This window comes from Ambystoma mexicanum, chromosome 6p (genome assembly GCF_040938575.1).
Source record: "Ambystoma mexicanum isolate Mex_15411 chromosome 6p, UKY_AmexF1_1, whole genome shotgun sequence".
In the NCBI taxonomy this organism is placed as follows: Eukaryota; Metazoa; Chordata; class Amphibia; order Caudata; family Ambystomatidae; genus Ambystoma; species Ambystoma mexicanum.
The window spans coordinates 398,842,887-398,858,974 of record NC_090935.1 but is presented as its reverse complement, the minus strand read 5'-3'; the positions used below and the strand labels follow the sequence as shown (position 1 = coordinate 398,858,974).

The 16,088-nt window shown below is 52.1% G+C and overlaps 1 protein-coding gene across 1 annotated transcript in view; it reads right to left on the bottom strand.

The window, feature by feature from the left end:
• The window catches only part of PTGER4 (prostaglandin E receptor 4), a 31,472-nt gene extending 16,444 nt beyond the window's left edge, over positions 1 to 15,028 (bottom strand). Inside the window, exon 1 of the mRNA XM_069627184.1 lies at positions 13,311 to 15,028. Within this exon, the coding sequence (XP_069483285.1) occupies positions 13,311 to 14,168 (858 nt within the window). The 5' untranslated portion in view covers positions 14,169 to 15,028. The remainder of the gene's footprint in view (positions 1 to 13,310) is intronic.
• Positions 15,029 to 16,088: the final 1,060 nt, after the last annotated feature.

The following is a 16,088-nucleotide window of genomic DNA, read 5'->3' as shown; positions in this document are numbered from 1 at the left end:
AACTATACGAACACAGGATTCGATCGGTAGGTAATGAGTACATGGCTGGGCCAGTTTGTGCTCATGTTCCCACGTGCAAGCATTCCGGCAGGCTTGGGACAATCTATGCACTTGTTCCCACGAATAGTTTTTGCTGGGCACAATTTCCATTTGTGGGCGCTTTGTGACTGAAAGTTCACACGTGTGACTGTTCAGTGCATGTCTGGGGCGGTCTGTGCTCATGTGTGGGCAGTCAATACATAGCTGGGACACTGTGCACTCGTCCACATATATGATTGTTCGGTGCACATCCATGACGGGCTGCATGTTGGCGTGCTGGGGTGGTATGCTCATAGCTCCCCTGTGTGGGCGTTCAATGCATGCTTGAGCCTGTCTATGCGCCTGTTTACACAGAGCATGGCCGGCACTGTCATTCGTGAAAATTCAGTGTATGGGTCGGACAAACCATGGTCGGCTGCGACTGTGCACATGTTCCCATTTGTGGGTGTGCGCCTGTGGACCTATGCACCTCTTGCGATTACCTCGCAACCCTGGAGTTGCCAGGACACGTGAAATCGGATGCGTTTCTAGAGGGTGGGAGCCCACTGAAAGCTGGCAACGATTAAGGGGCATGCCTTGACAGCCGCCAAATGCGGGCGAGTCGAGAGCCAGGCACATACCCACGTGTGGGTGTTCAGTGCACGGCTTGGACCGTCAGTGTACATGCTCATGAGTGCCACTCCGTGGGATGATAATGTCTTCTGCTATTTGAGCGCTCTGAGACCTATGGGTGTGTAGTGCTATATAAGAAATACATTATTATTATTATTATGCGGGCAGTGCCTGCCCAACGCCTTGCAGCGCTGAGGAAGCACCACGCCTGGTGTGCTGTCTCTGAAGCATCTCTAATTATCAAATGCCTGTGAAAGGGAGGCGTGCAGAGTGTTGTTATAGATGGGGCAGGTCTGGCAATGTCGGGGGTGCCAGATTAAACCCTGTAAAGGCCCCTAGGCAGTCGAAATGTCACACACCCCTCACCCCACCCCCCAACTTACCTCCTAATCACGTTTTTAATGTTCTACACTGCTTTATTTTGATCCGTTGTTGCGGGGTGCCTAAAAGGAGTGGGGCCCACAGGCCGGTGCCTACTTGGCCGAATGGATCATCGGGCACCATCTGTCTGCAGTGGGTTGAAACCTGCGTCAGCACCCCCAGGATAAGATTATAGAAAGGAGGCAGTCTGGGGGGGGGGTGAAGGGCCAAGGCTGATACTATCTCTGAGCACAAGAGGGAGAAGCTCTCCTGCACGCAGGCATTTACGCTCCTGCGTGTTAATGTGCAATGGGCAGTGTTGGCAGAGGGGGGGCGGGGTGCTGGAGCACAGGCAGACCACTGCCTCTGTGAATAGCAAACGGACGGGAGGCTCATTTCCTCCGAGATCAGCAGAAAGTCTGCCCTATGGTGTGTGCTTCAAGGACAAGTCCCAACACTTATTGCCAAAAGGCACGGTTTCCGAAAGTTTCAGCTTGTAACTTAAGACGCTTTTTGCTGCAAGCCCCAACCAGCCAAACGCCTGCGCCTTCCCATGGGGGAATGCTGAATGAGCGGCTGGCCCTGCCTAATTAATTCACCTCCACTCTACATTATAACACACCGAGTGTTGCAATATTCTTAGAACAAACAACCCACGCTTCATTTCCTTATAGTATGGTCATTCAAAGCAGTAAGAAAATCAACCTTTGAAATGTGGAGGATAGTGCAAAGATCATCTGACTCCCTAGTGTTTGGAAAGGTGATTCGTAACAAAGATCAACTTTGTTGTGGATCACAAGACGCCATGTTTAGCAAGGCTTGCCACGCCCTCACGCACATACGTTACCAGCACTTAGCAGCTCAGCTTGGACTTGCAAAACCTTAGAAGGGTGGTCATGGAACATCCCGATTATGTGCAGTGGGGAGTGCATTAGCTTGTGTAGGTACCCGGTTAACTAGGATACCAAGGCGCGGGTTAACACGGAGCACCAGGAGGCATTGGGCGGGCAAGCATGGAATCCCGATCAGCCGTATGAGGACGACCTGCGTTTAGCATCCAAGCAACACGCAGCTCCCATGGCAACCTGTATTGAGAATCAGAAGTACTGGTAACAAAGAGACCGCATGCCAGATAAGTCCTACTTGAGTGTAAGCTCCCTGCCTCAGAAAAAAAGGAGGAACACCTTTAAGGAAAACGTTTTGGCCTCTACATCTGTTTTACAACACAGAATCAGCACCGCGTTTTAGACATAGGGTATTCCACTTTGACACCCATCTTGAGAATTGGGAGGTCTAGAAACGTCGCCAGCAAGAACAAACACCCCTAACACTACAGCGGGGGTCCACCTTTTATCATTCTTGGTCCTGATGAAGGCAGAGCATGAACAATCTAGCCGCCGAAACGTACAGCCCGCTGTTGAACATTTTCAATATACAGTGGTGTGGCGGCACAGGGTCAATTTGTCTAGGTGTGCCTTACGTAGACCCCTTCCCCATGACTAGGTCTTTAGACCCCATAGTGGTCAGTAGAGAGGTTTAGTTAGCTAGAAAGGGCCTAAGTGACAGGATTTAGAGTTCAAATAGGAGACAAACCTGCCTTGTAATGCACCCATCACTTTCCTGAAACCAGTCACGTGCCTATGTTTAATATTGATTAATGTTTTTGTAAATATCGTTTGTTTTATACGCTTCACTTAGAGGTATAAGTTTGTTTGTAATTATTTACTGTGAGTAATTATTCTGTTGGTATCAAATAAAACCTGCAAATTGTAAGGTAAAAAGATCAAGTTGCCACTCGTTTGTTCCACATTAAGTTTGAGCTTATCTACCATGGATTGGGTCAGGTAGACTGGAGCCGAAGTATTTGTAACCTTCTGTCATTACGTCACCAAAGCATCTTTGAGAATGTATTTCTGAATAAGTCATTCGTTTTTCTCTTGTGTAGGTTGCTCAACACAGTTAATCTACATTGCTACAACCTTTCCACAAGAGGCTCTCGCATGCAACAGAGTTGTGGGGCGTAGGCCCCCTTTGCAGTGCTGAATATATGCTCTAGGCATGTGGGGGCTGTGTTTCGGGTAAGTGGTCGAGACAATGCATACAGATGTAATGACAAGGGAGGTGACAGCATTGAAGGTAATCGCATGCCTGGGACCTCTGAGCTGCAGTGCTTCCACAAAGCTTTTGCAGATACAGGAAGGACACTTTGCAATCCCTTTCTGCAAACTGCAGCGGCCTAGTTCACACAGTAAAGGAGCACTATTCTAGAGCAATGCTAGCATTGTTATCGCAAGTGTGGCAGAACTGTCTGCCACAGCTTACGCACGGACGGAGCACCACGCGTGGTTCGTTATCATTGAAGCATCTCTAATTGTTCAATGCTTGTAACTGTAAAAATGGGTAAAGTTGGCACCCCCACATGGCTGTGGCAGGGAGGGGTGCCACATGTGTGTTGATGTGGAAGTGCAGGCCATGATATAGGGGGAGGACCTGTCCTGGCACCAATGGTCCAGGGATGAATTTCGGTTTCTAAACCATCAATCAGCCCCACACCTCAAGTTAGACCCCCCAGGTTATAGCGATTTTGCGATCCCGCAAAATGCAGTGAAAAACAGCTGTTTTTGCAAAAACACCCACAAAAATGTCCGTTTTTGGAGAATTTTTTTTTTTTTAAACCTCAAAGGGCTCAACTCTTATTTTTTGGACTCAAGAAATGAAATGCGCAAGCACATATCGACTGAGCAAAAAAAAAAGAGTAGTGTGATCCACAAAGGACATCTGAACGGACATTTCTTATATGCGCCCATTCAGAAGTCCTTTTTCACCCATTTGCGCGAATCAGGGGGCGTTTCTGCGCATTTAAAAGTGCATCCGAAATTGACAATCAAGATGTGCTTTTAAATGTGCACTCTATGTGCCCACTTTAAATATGTGCACAAGGGGTGCCACTGCTTTACAGGGGCTTTACCGACCCTACTGACTCATGCAATATTGTTGTCTCACTTGCATTTCTGTTCCCCAAATGGGATAGAAATGTGTTTTTTTTTTGGTTGCATTTTACAGTGACAGGACCCTTAAGGGCCAGTCACAGTGAAATGCACGGGGACCATTGTTGGGAGAGCGTTTCCAACACAAACGTATTCAAGGTGGCTGGCCAGCGTATCATTTGCGCTACAGCTCTGCACCGTGGAAACGCACAGGTCACCTTTGAGATTAAGGTGGCCTGCTAATTTCCAAAAACAGCACATCTTCTGCTCTATTTTTAGATTCCCCATTTTTAGAGGACAACATCTACAGTTTTCTTCAAAAATTGAAAAATGGTCACAATATGTGAGAGAAAGGAGTGAGAGGGGAGTGATGGGTGAGCTGTGGCGTGGTAGGCAAGAAAGCAAAGGGAGATCAGAGAGAGAGAGTAGTGGGTCAGAGGGGGAAGCAGTGGGCAAGAGAGCAAAGTGGATGCAGTGGGGCGGTGGGCCAGAAATCAGAGAGCGGAGGTACAGAAAGTGGAAGGAACATGGGCTCAGGGGTAGTAGTGGGCTGCACATTGGGAGAAAGGATGAGGGCAGAGTGTGATAGAATGGGAGAAAGGATGAAAGATACAGAAGTAGCATGCAAGAATGAAGGACTGTATACTGGGGGAGGAATTGGGGAGCGTACGGTGTGAGTTGGGAGTATGATTTGTAGTTTGGCAGGGAATAGAGCGCAAATTGTGACTTGGCAGTGTGACAGAGCATGTGAATATGTGCATGAATGAGCCTGAGGTTCAAAAATACAAGTTGTGATGGGGAATTGGTGAGACGTGTGAGGTGTGTTGGGAGAGAAAGGTGTGTGGGTGTTTGCGGGATTGGGGAACATAGAAGGGGAATATTTTCAGCATTACAACTGATAATGATTAATAACGTTAATAATATTAAATAGGCATACACATTAAACCAAAAAACGTAGCCAAAACAAACACTGTTCTGCCAAGCCAGTGACATCAAGTACTCTTCCTATTTGATATAAAATATACATATATTGACACCCTGACTCTTGTAGCCCTGCACACAGCCTTTTTCCTGCAATGTAACAATACTGCACCCTCCAGTCAATAATAAATTGTGCTGCAAAAATGCTGCGATAAAGGTTTGTGCCGCAAAATTTACCATTTCATGCCGCAAAATCCTGGAGGTCAGACCAGAAGGGATCCAAACAGATAGGAAACACAGGCAAATGATAGAACTCCTTGTCCAATTTTGGTAACGTGAATGGAAATGGGAGGTTTATCTCCACAAGGTCGTGGATCGGTGGTTATTTGCAACACACTGAAAATACAATTACCCAATGATAAAAGAGACTGTCCCGTCAAAGTTGTATAAAAATACCTAATTTATTATTATCACAATGGACAGTTCTAGCACACTACAAAATACAACCTACCATGTAAAGGAACGCAGAGGACAGACAGTTTCAAAGAAGGAAAAGGGATGCACTCTGGATACTGACGACAGGAGGGTAGAAGGTAAAGTAATTAATCGCAACAGTTCAAGGATACTTGGTTTCAACACAAAGGGAGCAATGGGTCATAAAATGTCACTAGGGGCCTTCAGAGTAGGACCAGGGAGACAGAATCACAATCTACCTTGTGCTTGTAGAAGTTATTGGTGTTCGACAGAGTCGAGTCAGTTTCAGGGTGCTTTGCAGCTTCTGCGACAGAGTCCAAGATGGAAGACAACTGCGGGTACTAGGCGACAGGCAGTTCGGCGAGCGATGCTGGGCGGATGGCTGCCGGCTGGCCTACACGACGTCTCGGGTCAGGAATCGTCGTCTCAGTGTTTGGCAGGTCTGAAGCACTGGTCGAAGTGTCTGACGTTAGCAATGGCAGCGTGACAACAGTTAGTGGTGCAGTCAGTTGCAGCTCGGGGGGGCTTGACTGGCTGAAAATGTCCGATAATGCAGATGCTGGTTGATGCACTCCTCCTAGCTTCTTCACTGGGCTGGTGTCGTCCTTTAAGGAGGATGGCCTAAAACTGAGGAGAGTGTTGCAGGAACCTGCCCTGTCCTGGGTTTGTTTCAGAGACTCTCTGGCACTTCACATCTAGGAAGCTTGCTTGCAGAGCCTAGCAGGGCATGATGTGTGCTGGTATTAGATTTGCATATCTTCAATGCCATATTAATGGGAAACAGGATTTGGGGGAACAGAGAACCACCCATCCCTAGACTTCCCAAATCCCTGGCTATAACCCAACCACAAGTCTTCCAAGTCAAGCTCGCCACCCATCTGCGACTGTGTGTTAATGCCTTCCTTCCCAAGACAATATGAGAAGTGCAGCACAGGCTTCTGCCACGTGCCACACCCAAACCCACACCTTGGGTAATACCACATCCTGGTGATGTAGTCAGGCCTGACAAGGCCTTTTGGTGATAGAAATGGCATTTTTAGAGTTGTTATATGCATTCATGTGCTCACTGTGTGCATTCACATGCTCGCCATGTGCATTCTATTAAAATCGACGGCAAATTAGAAACTGTCTATTTCAAATTAAAATAAATACCTCCAGCGATGAGTAGCGATTATATGGCATATTTAGGGCATGGGCTTCAGAACCTAAAAAATACGTAAATGAATATATTTCCATGTTATTAGATTGCTGACTGGCAGCATAGGGACAGGTGCTGCCTCCCCTGCCCCCCCACACTTGCATTTGCAAGTGTTGAAAGACACCGCCACAGCCCTGAAAAGCCACGAGGAAGAAGGCCGGAGCAAGACATAGCTGAGCTACGGCGAAAGTGGTCTTCTCATAGAGCTGTTCTGTGGAGGCCCGAGCCTAAACGCCAGGACTGTGTCTGTCCTGTAGATGCCCCCGAGCTGGACTTGATACATTTCCGGGTGCAGATCCGGTGCTGCTTGCCCTGGGCTGGTGCCCAGTCCCTCACTCCCGCCCACCCCCTGCAGGAGGGTTGGGAGTAGGGTGACCAGACGTCCTGGTTTTGCCGGGACTGTCCCAGTACTTGGTGCTCTGTCCCCCTTTCTCAAGATTATGTTCCCATTGGAAACTGCAGTGGTCCTGTTTTTTTGTAGTAGGTCTTCATAGCTGGCAGACAGGAATGCACAATCTCGCACAGAAGAAATGCTGCATTTTACAACTTAAAATAGTTTTAATTTGTGATTGTGTTTCTTTGAACAGTAACACTTAAACCCCCTGCTCCTCCAAACGCAACCCCCTTCTCCTCCAAACGCTTCTGAAGTATAGTGCCTTGACAGTCAGTTTCAAGTGTTAGTCCTACTTTTATGTTAGTTGCCCTGTCCCGGGTTTTAATTTTTAAATCTTGTCACCCTAGTTGGGAGTTCCCAGAGAACATGTTGTCTATTTCCAGCACTGTGGAAGTGTGTAACCTTGGGAGTCTGTTGTAGCCACGTGTGGTAGATTCCAAGTCTGCCTTGTGAGGTGCAGGTCTGATGTCGGATTCTGATCCGCGCTGCTGGAATAGGCAAGCTGACTGGGCCCCAGCTGACAAAATGACGGCCTTTGACACACAGCGACATTCTGGGGCTAGAAAAGCAAGTTGGACGTCCAAGGAAGTCCATTCCTTGCTCACTCGGGTATGCGTGATGCAAACCCAACGGACAGGTGCCATCTGCTCCTGGTGGCGCTCGGGGGTGCAGCGTATCCAGATTTACATCATGCTTCTAGAATGCCAGCAGCGAAAGCGCTGTGCAGGGCAGGGAGAGGCGCGGCTGCACGTTTTAGGAACTGCCCCTGGTGACACTAAACCCCAGCATTAATCCTCGCTACTCAGAAGAGGTTGGAAACACAGAAAAATAACCACACGGTGGCCGTCAACGCGAGTCGGCTCTGACTCGTTCTGTGGCGGTTTGCCAAAGACGAGAGCTTGAAGGAAATGAAAGTGGCACACCGGACGGAGGCTAGTGTGTGCAGCTTTCATGGGTACTTGTTACTGTGGCCTCCAGGTGGCGGCGGGGGGAGGGGCCCCGATTTCTTCTTTGGGAAATGATCTGGGGTAGCGTTTGCCACCGGACATGGCTGTGACTGGAGACCCGCGCTCCCTGCTACACTAGCGCCCCATCAGGACTCAGAGGTCCAACCTATCACCTCCCCCACCCCCCGCACCTCCCTCACAGACATGCTCCAACATGGTTCTGTCTTGTGAGACCAGCTCAGCATTGTGCTTTCGAGGCATAGAGCTCACTTTTCACTCTCGCGCCTTGAAACACTTGTGTATAGGTGCGTTACAAATGCCATATCACATCTTATCACTCTACCCTGGTCACCACCAGCCCCTTCCCGCCCCCCTCTCCAAGCTCTCACGCTGTCCCATGTCAGGCAGGGGTAGCCCACACTTTCCTAATTGTCACTGTCTCCAGACAGCAAGCACCACACAAATCACACATACACGCCAAACTACCCACTTGCCACCATTGCATATGCACTGATCTGCAGGCGGCAGGCAACCAGCTCCCGCTGGCTGAACACCAACCCCCAGAAAATCCCTTGCAAAGCAAATTCACACCCGCCCTGCCCCGCACAGGCCATCTAATGACAACTTTTGTTCTGCTCCCACAACCCAAGCACGACCCAGCCTTCTTGCTCACAGGACTCCCGCTTAAGGGCCGCGCAAACGGCAAAAGTTGCCCTTTAGCAAGACCCTGGGACATAGCGTAACTTTGCAATTTCCACCTCTGCACACACCTCTCAAACTCCAAACCAAACAGAACCACAAACCTACAGCACAACAAACTTCACTACACTGCCAACAACAAAACAAAACCACACATAGACCTCCACAACAGTACACGACGACTACCGGATTACAGGCTGCAAACACCCGAGGCACAGCCAACGGACCCACCGGGCTGAGGCCGCCAACAGCACATCACTGCTCTCTTGCACTTTTCCTGCTTCCTCCCACTAACCCCCCCCTCCCTTCCTCTTTCAGAGCCGCCAGTGCGCCAGGGGACCACTCCGGTGGTGATAATAACATTCTAGCATGCATACACTCCTAGCCGAAATCTTGCATTTATAAAAGGGAAAGTAAACCTACAAGTGTCAGAATGTCATTTTCAACAAATGCAATGGGCTGCGGATCAAAGATGGCATGGGCCACACCAGGGCACTAGGGCAAGCGTGGCGTGGGACACACCAGGGCGCTAGGGCAAGCGTGGCATGGGACACCAGGGCGCTAGGACATGCGTGGCGTGGGACACACATTGGCGCTCGGGCAAGTGTGGCGTGGGACACACCAGGGCGCTCGGGCAAGTTTGGCATGGGACACACCAGGGCGCTCGGGCAAGCGTGGTGTGGGACATACCAGGGCGCTAGGGCAAGCGTGACGTGGGACACACCAGGGCAAGTTTGGCATGGGACACACCAGGGCAAGTTTGGCATGGGACACACCAGGGCGCTAGGGCAAGCGTGGCGTGGGACACACCAGGGCAAGTGTGGCATGGGACACACCAGGGCGCTAGGGCAAGCGTGGCGTGGGACACACCAGGGCAAGTGTGGCATGGGACACACCAGGGCGCTAGGGCAAGTTTGGCATGGGACACACCAGGGCGCTCAGGCAAGCGTGGCGTGGGACACACCAGGGCGCTAGGGCAAGTGTGGCGTGGTGTGCACTCTTGTTAAGCACCACTGTGAACCCGGCAGGCTCCAGGACACATGCAGGGGAGAGAAGGGGGCTGCTCTGCCCACTGGAGTCCCGGGAAGGACGCAGGCCCCGGCGTCACGTGGCTATCTCCGTCAGCCGAGGCGTCTGTTCCTTGGCGCACAGACATTTTCTCGACAGCTCTTACGTTTATCCAGACGTAATAACCGCACACCACTTCAACGTCACCGTAACATTAACCCCTGATGCACACCCTTGCCAAAATGCCTGCCAATCAACTCTGCCGACAGCGTCCTGGCCGAGGTTACAGCCAACCGGGGTTACACGGCGACTACCACGCAGGCAGCCCTGGGTTTCTTTGACACTTCTGGTGTTTTAGTCGCGACTTAATACTGAAAAAACAAAAACAAAACCCGAATGCAAAGGAACGAGCCGGCTTGGTGGAGCTGGGGGGTGGGGTGCGCTCTCCCGCGCCCGGGGGTTCTGCATTCCATTGAATGACCCGCGTTGAAAGGGGCCTGCTCGGAGATAACGCGCCGCTTAACTGCTCTGGCAGAGACAACGGGTTATTTAGAAAGATGCTATTTATCATACCCGGTGCATCTTGAATACGAGGCGCTGCAGTGTCCCTAAAGACTTTATGAAAGGAGCCCGGCTAAAACGCGGGTGGACATATCATCGAGGAAGCACGCTCCATCCTGCGCAGGCGGATAGCAGGCCCCAGAGTCACACGAAACGCTTGGTCGCTTGCCAGAGCCGGGAATAGGCCCGAGATCCCTAAACTCACAGTCGGATATGCAGCCACTAAACCACACAGGCTCCGGCGGCTGCCGCTCCCAGCAGCGCTTCCCCGGAGAGACTACGGTGCGCGCCCCCTATGCGGAGCGCTCCCGCCCCGGCGGCGTGCCACATGTCCCCGGGTGGCTCACAGTGCGGGGAACCCTGTACACCCAAGTGCCCGCCTGCCTGCCAGCCGGCGAGGGAGCAACACTAATGGACGTCTTCCCCTTCACAGCACGTGTGGGGCTTGTGTCATCGCCCTTGTGAAAGTGTGCAATAGGTAAACACGGAAGGGATCACTTTCCAATACAAGGAGTCCTTTAAATTAGGAAAGGATAGCTCAGGGGCAACCTGCTCGCCTGGGAAGCAAGACGACATGGAGCACCACAGTTTCGACCCCCGGGTCCGCGATTAGAATCGTCTGGGTATTAAGAGCGTTATAAATAAACTATCATATCATAAAGTCCCTATAAATTACGAATAGAAGTGTGCCTGCATTAGTCCACAGCCCAGATTTTCTCCAGACATCAATGTCACAAGTTAAAGGTACTTTTAGAGATAGAAATGTGGGCTTGTTCTACCTATGGCGATGACCATGCTGCGTGGTGATAGCTTCTAACAAACATTGCATGCTGGGGCAGGTAGTCAAACGAGACATGAGCTCATCTCCCTCATATAACAATTGACAGCAAGTTTTGGAGAACTCGCGCAATGTGCGCGACACCAATATTCAGTCCTGGCTTCTTAGCCAAGAGCCATTTACACCCCAGCCCTTTAGGAGAGGGCGCGCAGCCAGATCCAGGCAAAGGAACCCCAGCAAAGTGCTGCGGCGCGGGAAGTTATGGCTGGCTAAACGCTGCGCACACTTACTTCTATAATGTGCCGCAAGTTATGGGTCCCTGGTTAATGGCTACATCTGTTCTCTGGGGCGGGAGTAAACGCATGTGGACATGGCAGAGAATGATACAAAGGAGCGCCATGATCATGACCCCCCCCCATGTCACTTGGGCATCGGAGGTCTTCATTCTAGCAAGCAGGTGCAGTGTGGGAGTTGTAGTTTCGGTTCACATCAATCCAACCTATTCAATGCATGCACTACGTACTAATGGCTCGTAGAAAGGTGGCTCAGGATTGGAAAACATGGCGACCGTAACGATGAGGAACGAGTCCCCAGCCCGCGTGTGATAGCGGGGAAGGGAATGGCCCAGTTTGTGCTGCACTCACATACACAAGTTATCATCGCCACCATGACTGCCACACGCGCACCTCTGCAGTGCACAGCCCCGCACTGGACGGTGCACGTTTGGGTCGGAGTGCAAAGGAAATGGCGTGACATTCTAACACAATCACCCTAGCTAGGTGTGCATCCTACACACTATCACCCTAGCTAGGTGTGCATCCTACACACTATCCCCCTAGCTAGGTATGCATCTTACACACTATCACCCAAGCTGTGTGTGCATCACACAGTTCAACGTCATGACTCTACGGGCCACTTTGAATTGTGTTCAATACACCTGACACGCAGCACTGTCTGTTCGGCAATTAGTGAAAGCACCCCAAAAGAACACGTGTGTAGTTGCGCGTTAATCGCTAACCCTGCATCACTTTAAGCAGATCTTTATTAAGGACAGGCGAATCCCCACCAAGCATTGGCGGCGTGGTGGGGGAGGGGCGAGGCCAGTTAGTGCCGACGGCCGATCTCCGTTTCGGGAATCAGTGGTAACGGGTGAAGACCACTGAGGGAAACTAACAGTGTCCCGCAGCACAGTGTCGGCGGCAGAGTTCTCTCTCCTTTTGTTCTGCAGGGTGGGCCTCGAAGGAGACATTATGGGCACTGCGGGCGGTGGAGAGAGGAGGTGGAGGGAAAGGGAAAAGGCTCCGCTTTCGCCAGCAAAGGCGAGTCCTTTAAGTTGCGATAAAGTGAAATGAAAAGCGTTCACTTTCGCGGTGCAACATAGTCGAGTACCGGTACTCTCTTTCAGGCGCTGAGAAGTGCAGGTACTGAGGGCCGGGCCAGCACCGCCTAAGGGACATGGTAACACTATGCTTTGGAAACTTGGAGCAGCAAAGAGGAGCAGGCGAGCCCGGGGCTAAGCCATAGCTGCATGCAGTGAATAGCACGGGAGGCGAGAGGAGAGCAGAGACTTGCCACCACACGTGGGATAAGGCACCCGGGCTTAGAAGTATAGTAGAGAGACTGTGTCTGCTAGGATCCTGGAGTGCAAAGGTAGGGGGATAACCTCCGAGATCACCAGAAGCCAGTAAGGCTTAGATGAGCCTGAGCCCAGAGGAGGGAGCAGCGGGCAAGCAGAAACCTCTACTCGCTGGCACTGGGAGCCTGTGGGCACTGGGAGCCTGTGGGCACTGGGATCAGGCAGAGCACTAAAAGGATGCAGCACTCTCCATCACACTCATGCCATCATGCCCCATTTCAAAGGGGGGCTGCTTGCCCCGCCCTGGCTTTTTCTTTGCATGCTTGGACTTGTAGTCCAGGATTTATATGGGGAAGAGAAGAAATACATTAAAAAATGCAAAGTAAGAAACCGACTGGAGAAGCATCTCCCAACTGGATGTGCCATGAGCCGAAGGCAGTGAGGGGAAGGTAGTACAATTGGAATAGAACTAAAAAGCCTTGGGGTACAGAAGAGGTGGAAGAAAGGGACGGGCAGACAAACTCATGCAGTAAACGCCAAGGGCAGAGAAAAGAGGTTGGGGCAGTGTTGGGGAGGGGCAGGCAAAGCACTCACCACCAGAGGTATGATCTCAAGTGCAGATCGAGGGAAAGGTGGAAGGCACAGCCATCTACCCTCTCCCCACTGCTGACAACTCTGGAGAAGGAGAGATTGGGTGCAGAAACCTGGGAATGGTTAAGGTTGGTGGAAGAGACACAGGAATAACCAAATACTCACCACTAGTGGTATGGAGCAGATGAGAACTACCACAGACGTCGCGATGAGTAGGATAACCATTTGGATCTCTGCACCAGCCATGCGACGGAAGCTTCGACTGCGGCGGCGGGAAGCAAGCTCGCCCAGGCGGTGGTGTGCATCAGCGCCCAGCGAGGTGCGGCGTACAAACTGGCGGTGCATGCGGATGAGAGCGACACACACCAGCACATTGCACAGCACAGTGACCAGGATCAGGAAGGAGCTGAAGCCGGCATACATATAGGAATAGGCAGCGTGGCGCGACACATTGCTGCGCCAGTCAATGAAGCACCAGGTCTGTGGGTACTGAAAGGTGGACTTGCCCAGGCCCATGCTGGGCAATGCACAAAAGAGCACGTTGGAGGCGTAGATGGCACAGAGTGTCAGACCGGCCAGCCGCTTGTCCACGTAGTGGCTGTAAAAGTAGGCATGGTTAATGGCCAGGTAGCGCTCGATGGACATGGCGCAGATGATGGAGAGACCTGAGAGGCCGAAGAAGAGTAGAATGAAGGAGCTGTATTCACAGAGCTCCTCACCTCCTGGCCACCGCTGCTGCACGTACGTGGCAATGGTGACCGGGCTGACAAGACAGGTGCCCAGCAAGTCGGTGAGTGCCAAGCCGCACACCAGCGTGTAGAATGTGGTCTCCTTCTGCTCCTTGCGTGACTTGCACAGCACCACAATGGCGATCAGATTTCCCACCACGCCAATGATGAACATGACAGCCGGGATGGTGAGGGACTTGCTGGCGCCCGGGGCCGGCCCCAGGCTGATCAGGGATTGCACAGTCAGGTTCTCCATGGAGTCATTCAGAGCCCCCAGAAGGTCTTCCCCCTCCATCCCGCCGCCTGGTGTCTGATAGTTACGACCAAGGATCCACAAGTCTCACAACTTAATCAAACGTCCCAACAGTGGATAGCCCTCCCCTCGGGAGGAAGACAATTCTCTTCAGAGTAGCATTGGAATCTATGAAAGAACAAATGCTGGAGACGTGCAGCTCTCGTTTAACGCACCTCCAACCTCCAAGAACCAGAGTTCCCCGGGCCCAACCTGATCGGCGCGTTCAAGGTCCAACGCTGCCCTGCGCCTCAGTCCAAAGTGCTAAAGTGAACCTTCAGACAGAAACCAGGCACTTGCCCCTTTCCTTACCATCATCAACCTCACATATCCTTCGAGATCAGGCTGCAGAGCGGTCCTCTTTATGGCGAGAGTAAGGCGAGTGGTTACATCCACAATCTGAGTTCAATTGTACTAAGTATTTTGAAGAAATCCGCTTCTGCTTGACGGGAACTTCGCCAGAAACGATATTATAGCCCACACGCGGTGTGTTCGTCGCCGTAAAGCCAGGTGCGGGTAATTGCATGGAACCCCCGGTTTTTTTCCTCATTGAGTTCCTGCTTTTCTAGTTTTCCAGCCCTGAGTGAAACCAGTCCATCCGCGCGCCGTTCGCCCCACGCGCGCTGCTGCCCCAGAGACCGCCAGTCAGGTTAAGTCCGTGGAGGAGTTCACTTTGCAAAAGCCGTGCACTTGCATAGCTCGTGCTGGGCACTGCGCGGGGTCCGCTTAGAGGCTCCAGGGGGGGCTGGCGCTTCCTCGGGCTGCACGGGAGCGCAGGAGCTCGCTTGTCCAGGCGTGTTGCGGCTCAGAGGCGCCCTTTCCTAGTGCCACTGCATGCCTCCCATCCGAGACACCGACTTCACGAAGGGCCCGCCTCCTCCTGGTCACGTGGGTTCCACACCAGGGCGTGTCGGGGCGGGGAGTGGCGCGCGCACGCACCGCACTTCCCCAGCCCGTCGCCGCTGCGAGGCATGGCCCTGTCGGAAATACTGGCGCAGCGCAGCGGCAGTGGGTGTCCGTTGGCGAGGGGGACAGGCGGGGGCCAGTTAGTGCCGAACTTTGTTTCCCGAGTCAGCGCCACTGGACAGTGGTGTACAGGGTATGATGGTCGGGTGGAAGAGGAGGCCCCGTGCACCGTAGCGTGTGGAGGCGGTGCGCGGGATTATTGCAGGAGCTGCGCCCCAGGACAGGAGTATAGAAAAGGGGTACCCGGCGAGGGGACACACGAGCGTGGAACTTATGGATTCATGTTGATGTAGGGGTGCTGGTGCACTATTGAGGGGTTAGGAACACGCCGGCGGGGAAATGGAGAATACACTTTGGAGGTGCAGAGGAGTTGCTTGGTGCTTTGAGGGCAGTGTGGGGTATTTTCGTGCATTCCAGTGCTTTAAGTGGGATTGGGAATGGGGGCAGGGGGCGCTAGTTAGGGGGGGGGGGTGGCCTAACGACACGCCCTTCGTTTAAGGGGGGACCGGCTGATAAAAGCGGTGCAGCCGGACACACTGGAATTATTACATTTGACGCGCCCAGCCCCTCCTTTTACACAAAAGAAGGGCCTGGGCGCACCAAAGGGTGTGACACCAGTGTGCCCCAGCTCCCACGCAGCAGGCAGCTCTTTTATGCAAGGTGCCCGCTTTCACCACGGGCTCCTTGAATGAAAGGCCTGCCTCCTGCTGGTGTCTCTGTACTTGAAACAGGAGGAGGGCTGGAGGGCCCAGTCTCTCCTTTTGTTTCTGAGTAACTAGTCCTCATGCTGGGTGAGGACTAGTTACTCGGAAACAAAAGGAGAGCTGGGCAGCCCAGCCCTCCTCCTGTTCTCCTGTTTCGAGTACATAGAAATCAGGCAGCCCGCACGGCACGGTTACACCTGCTGCTTGCAGGTGTCAGTACTTCAGTTTAGAAAAAATAAAATACATGCCTTGT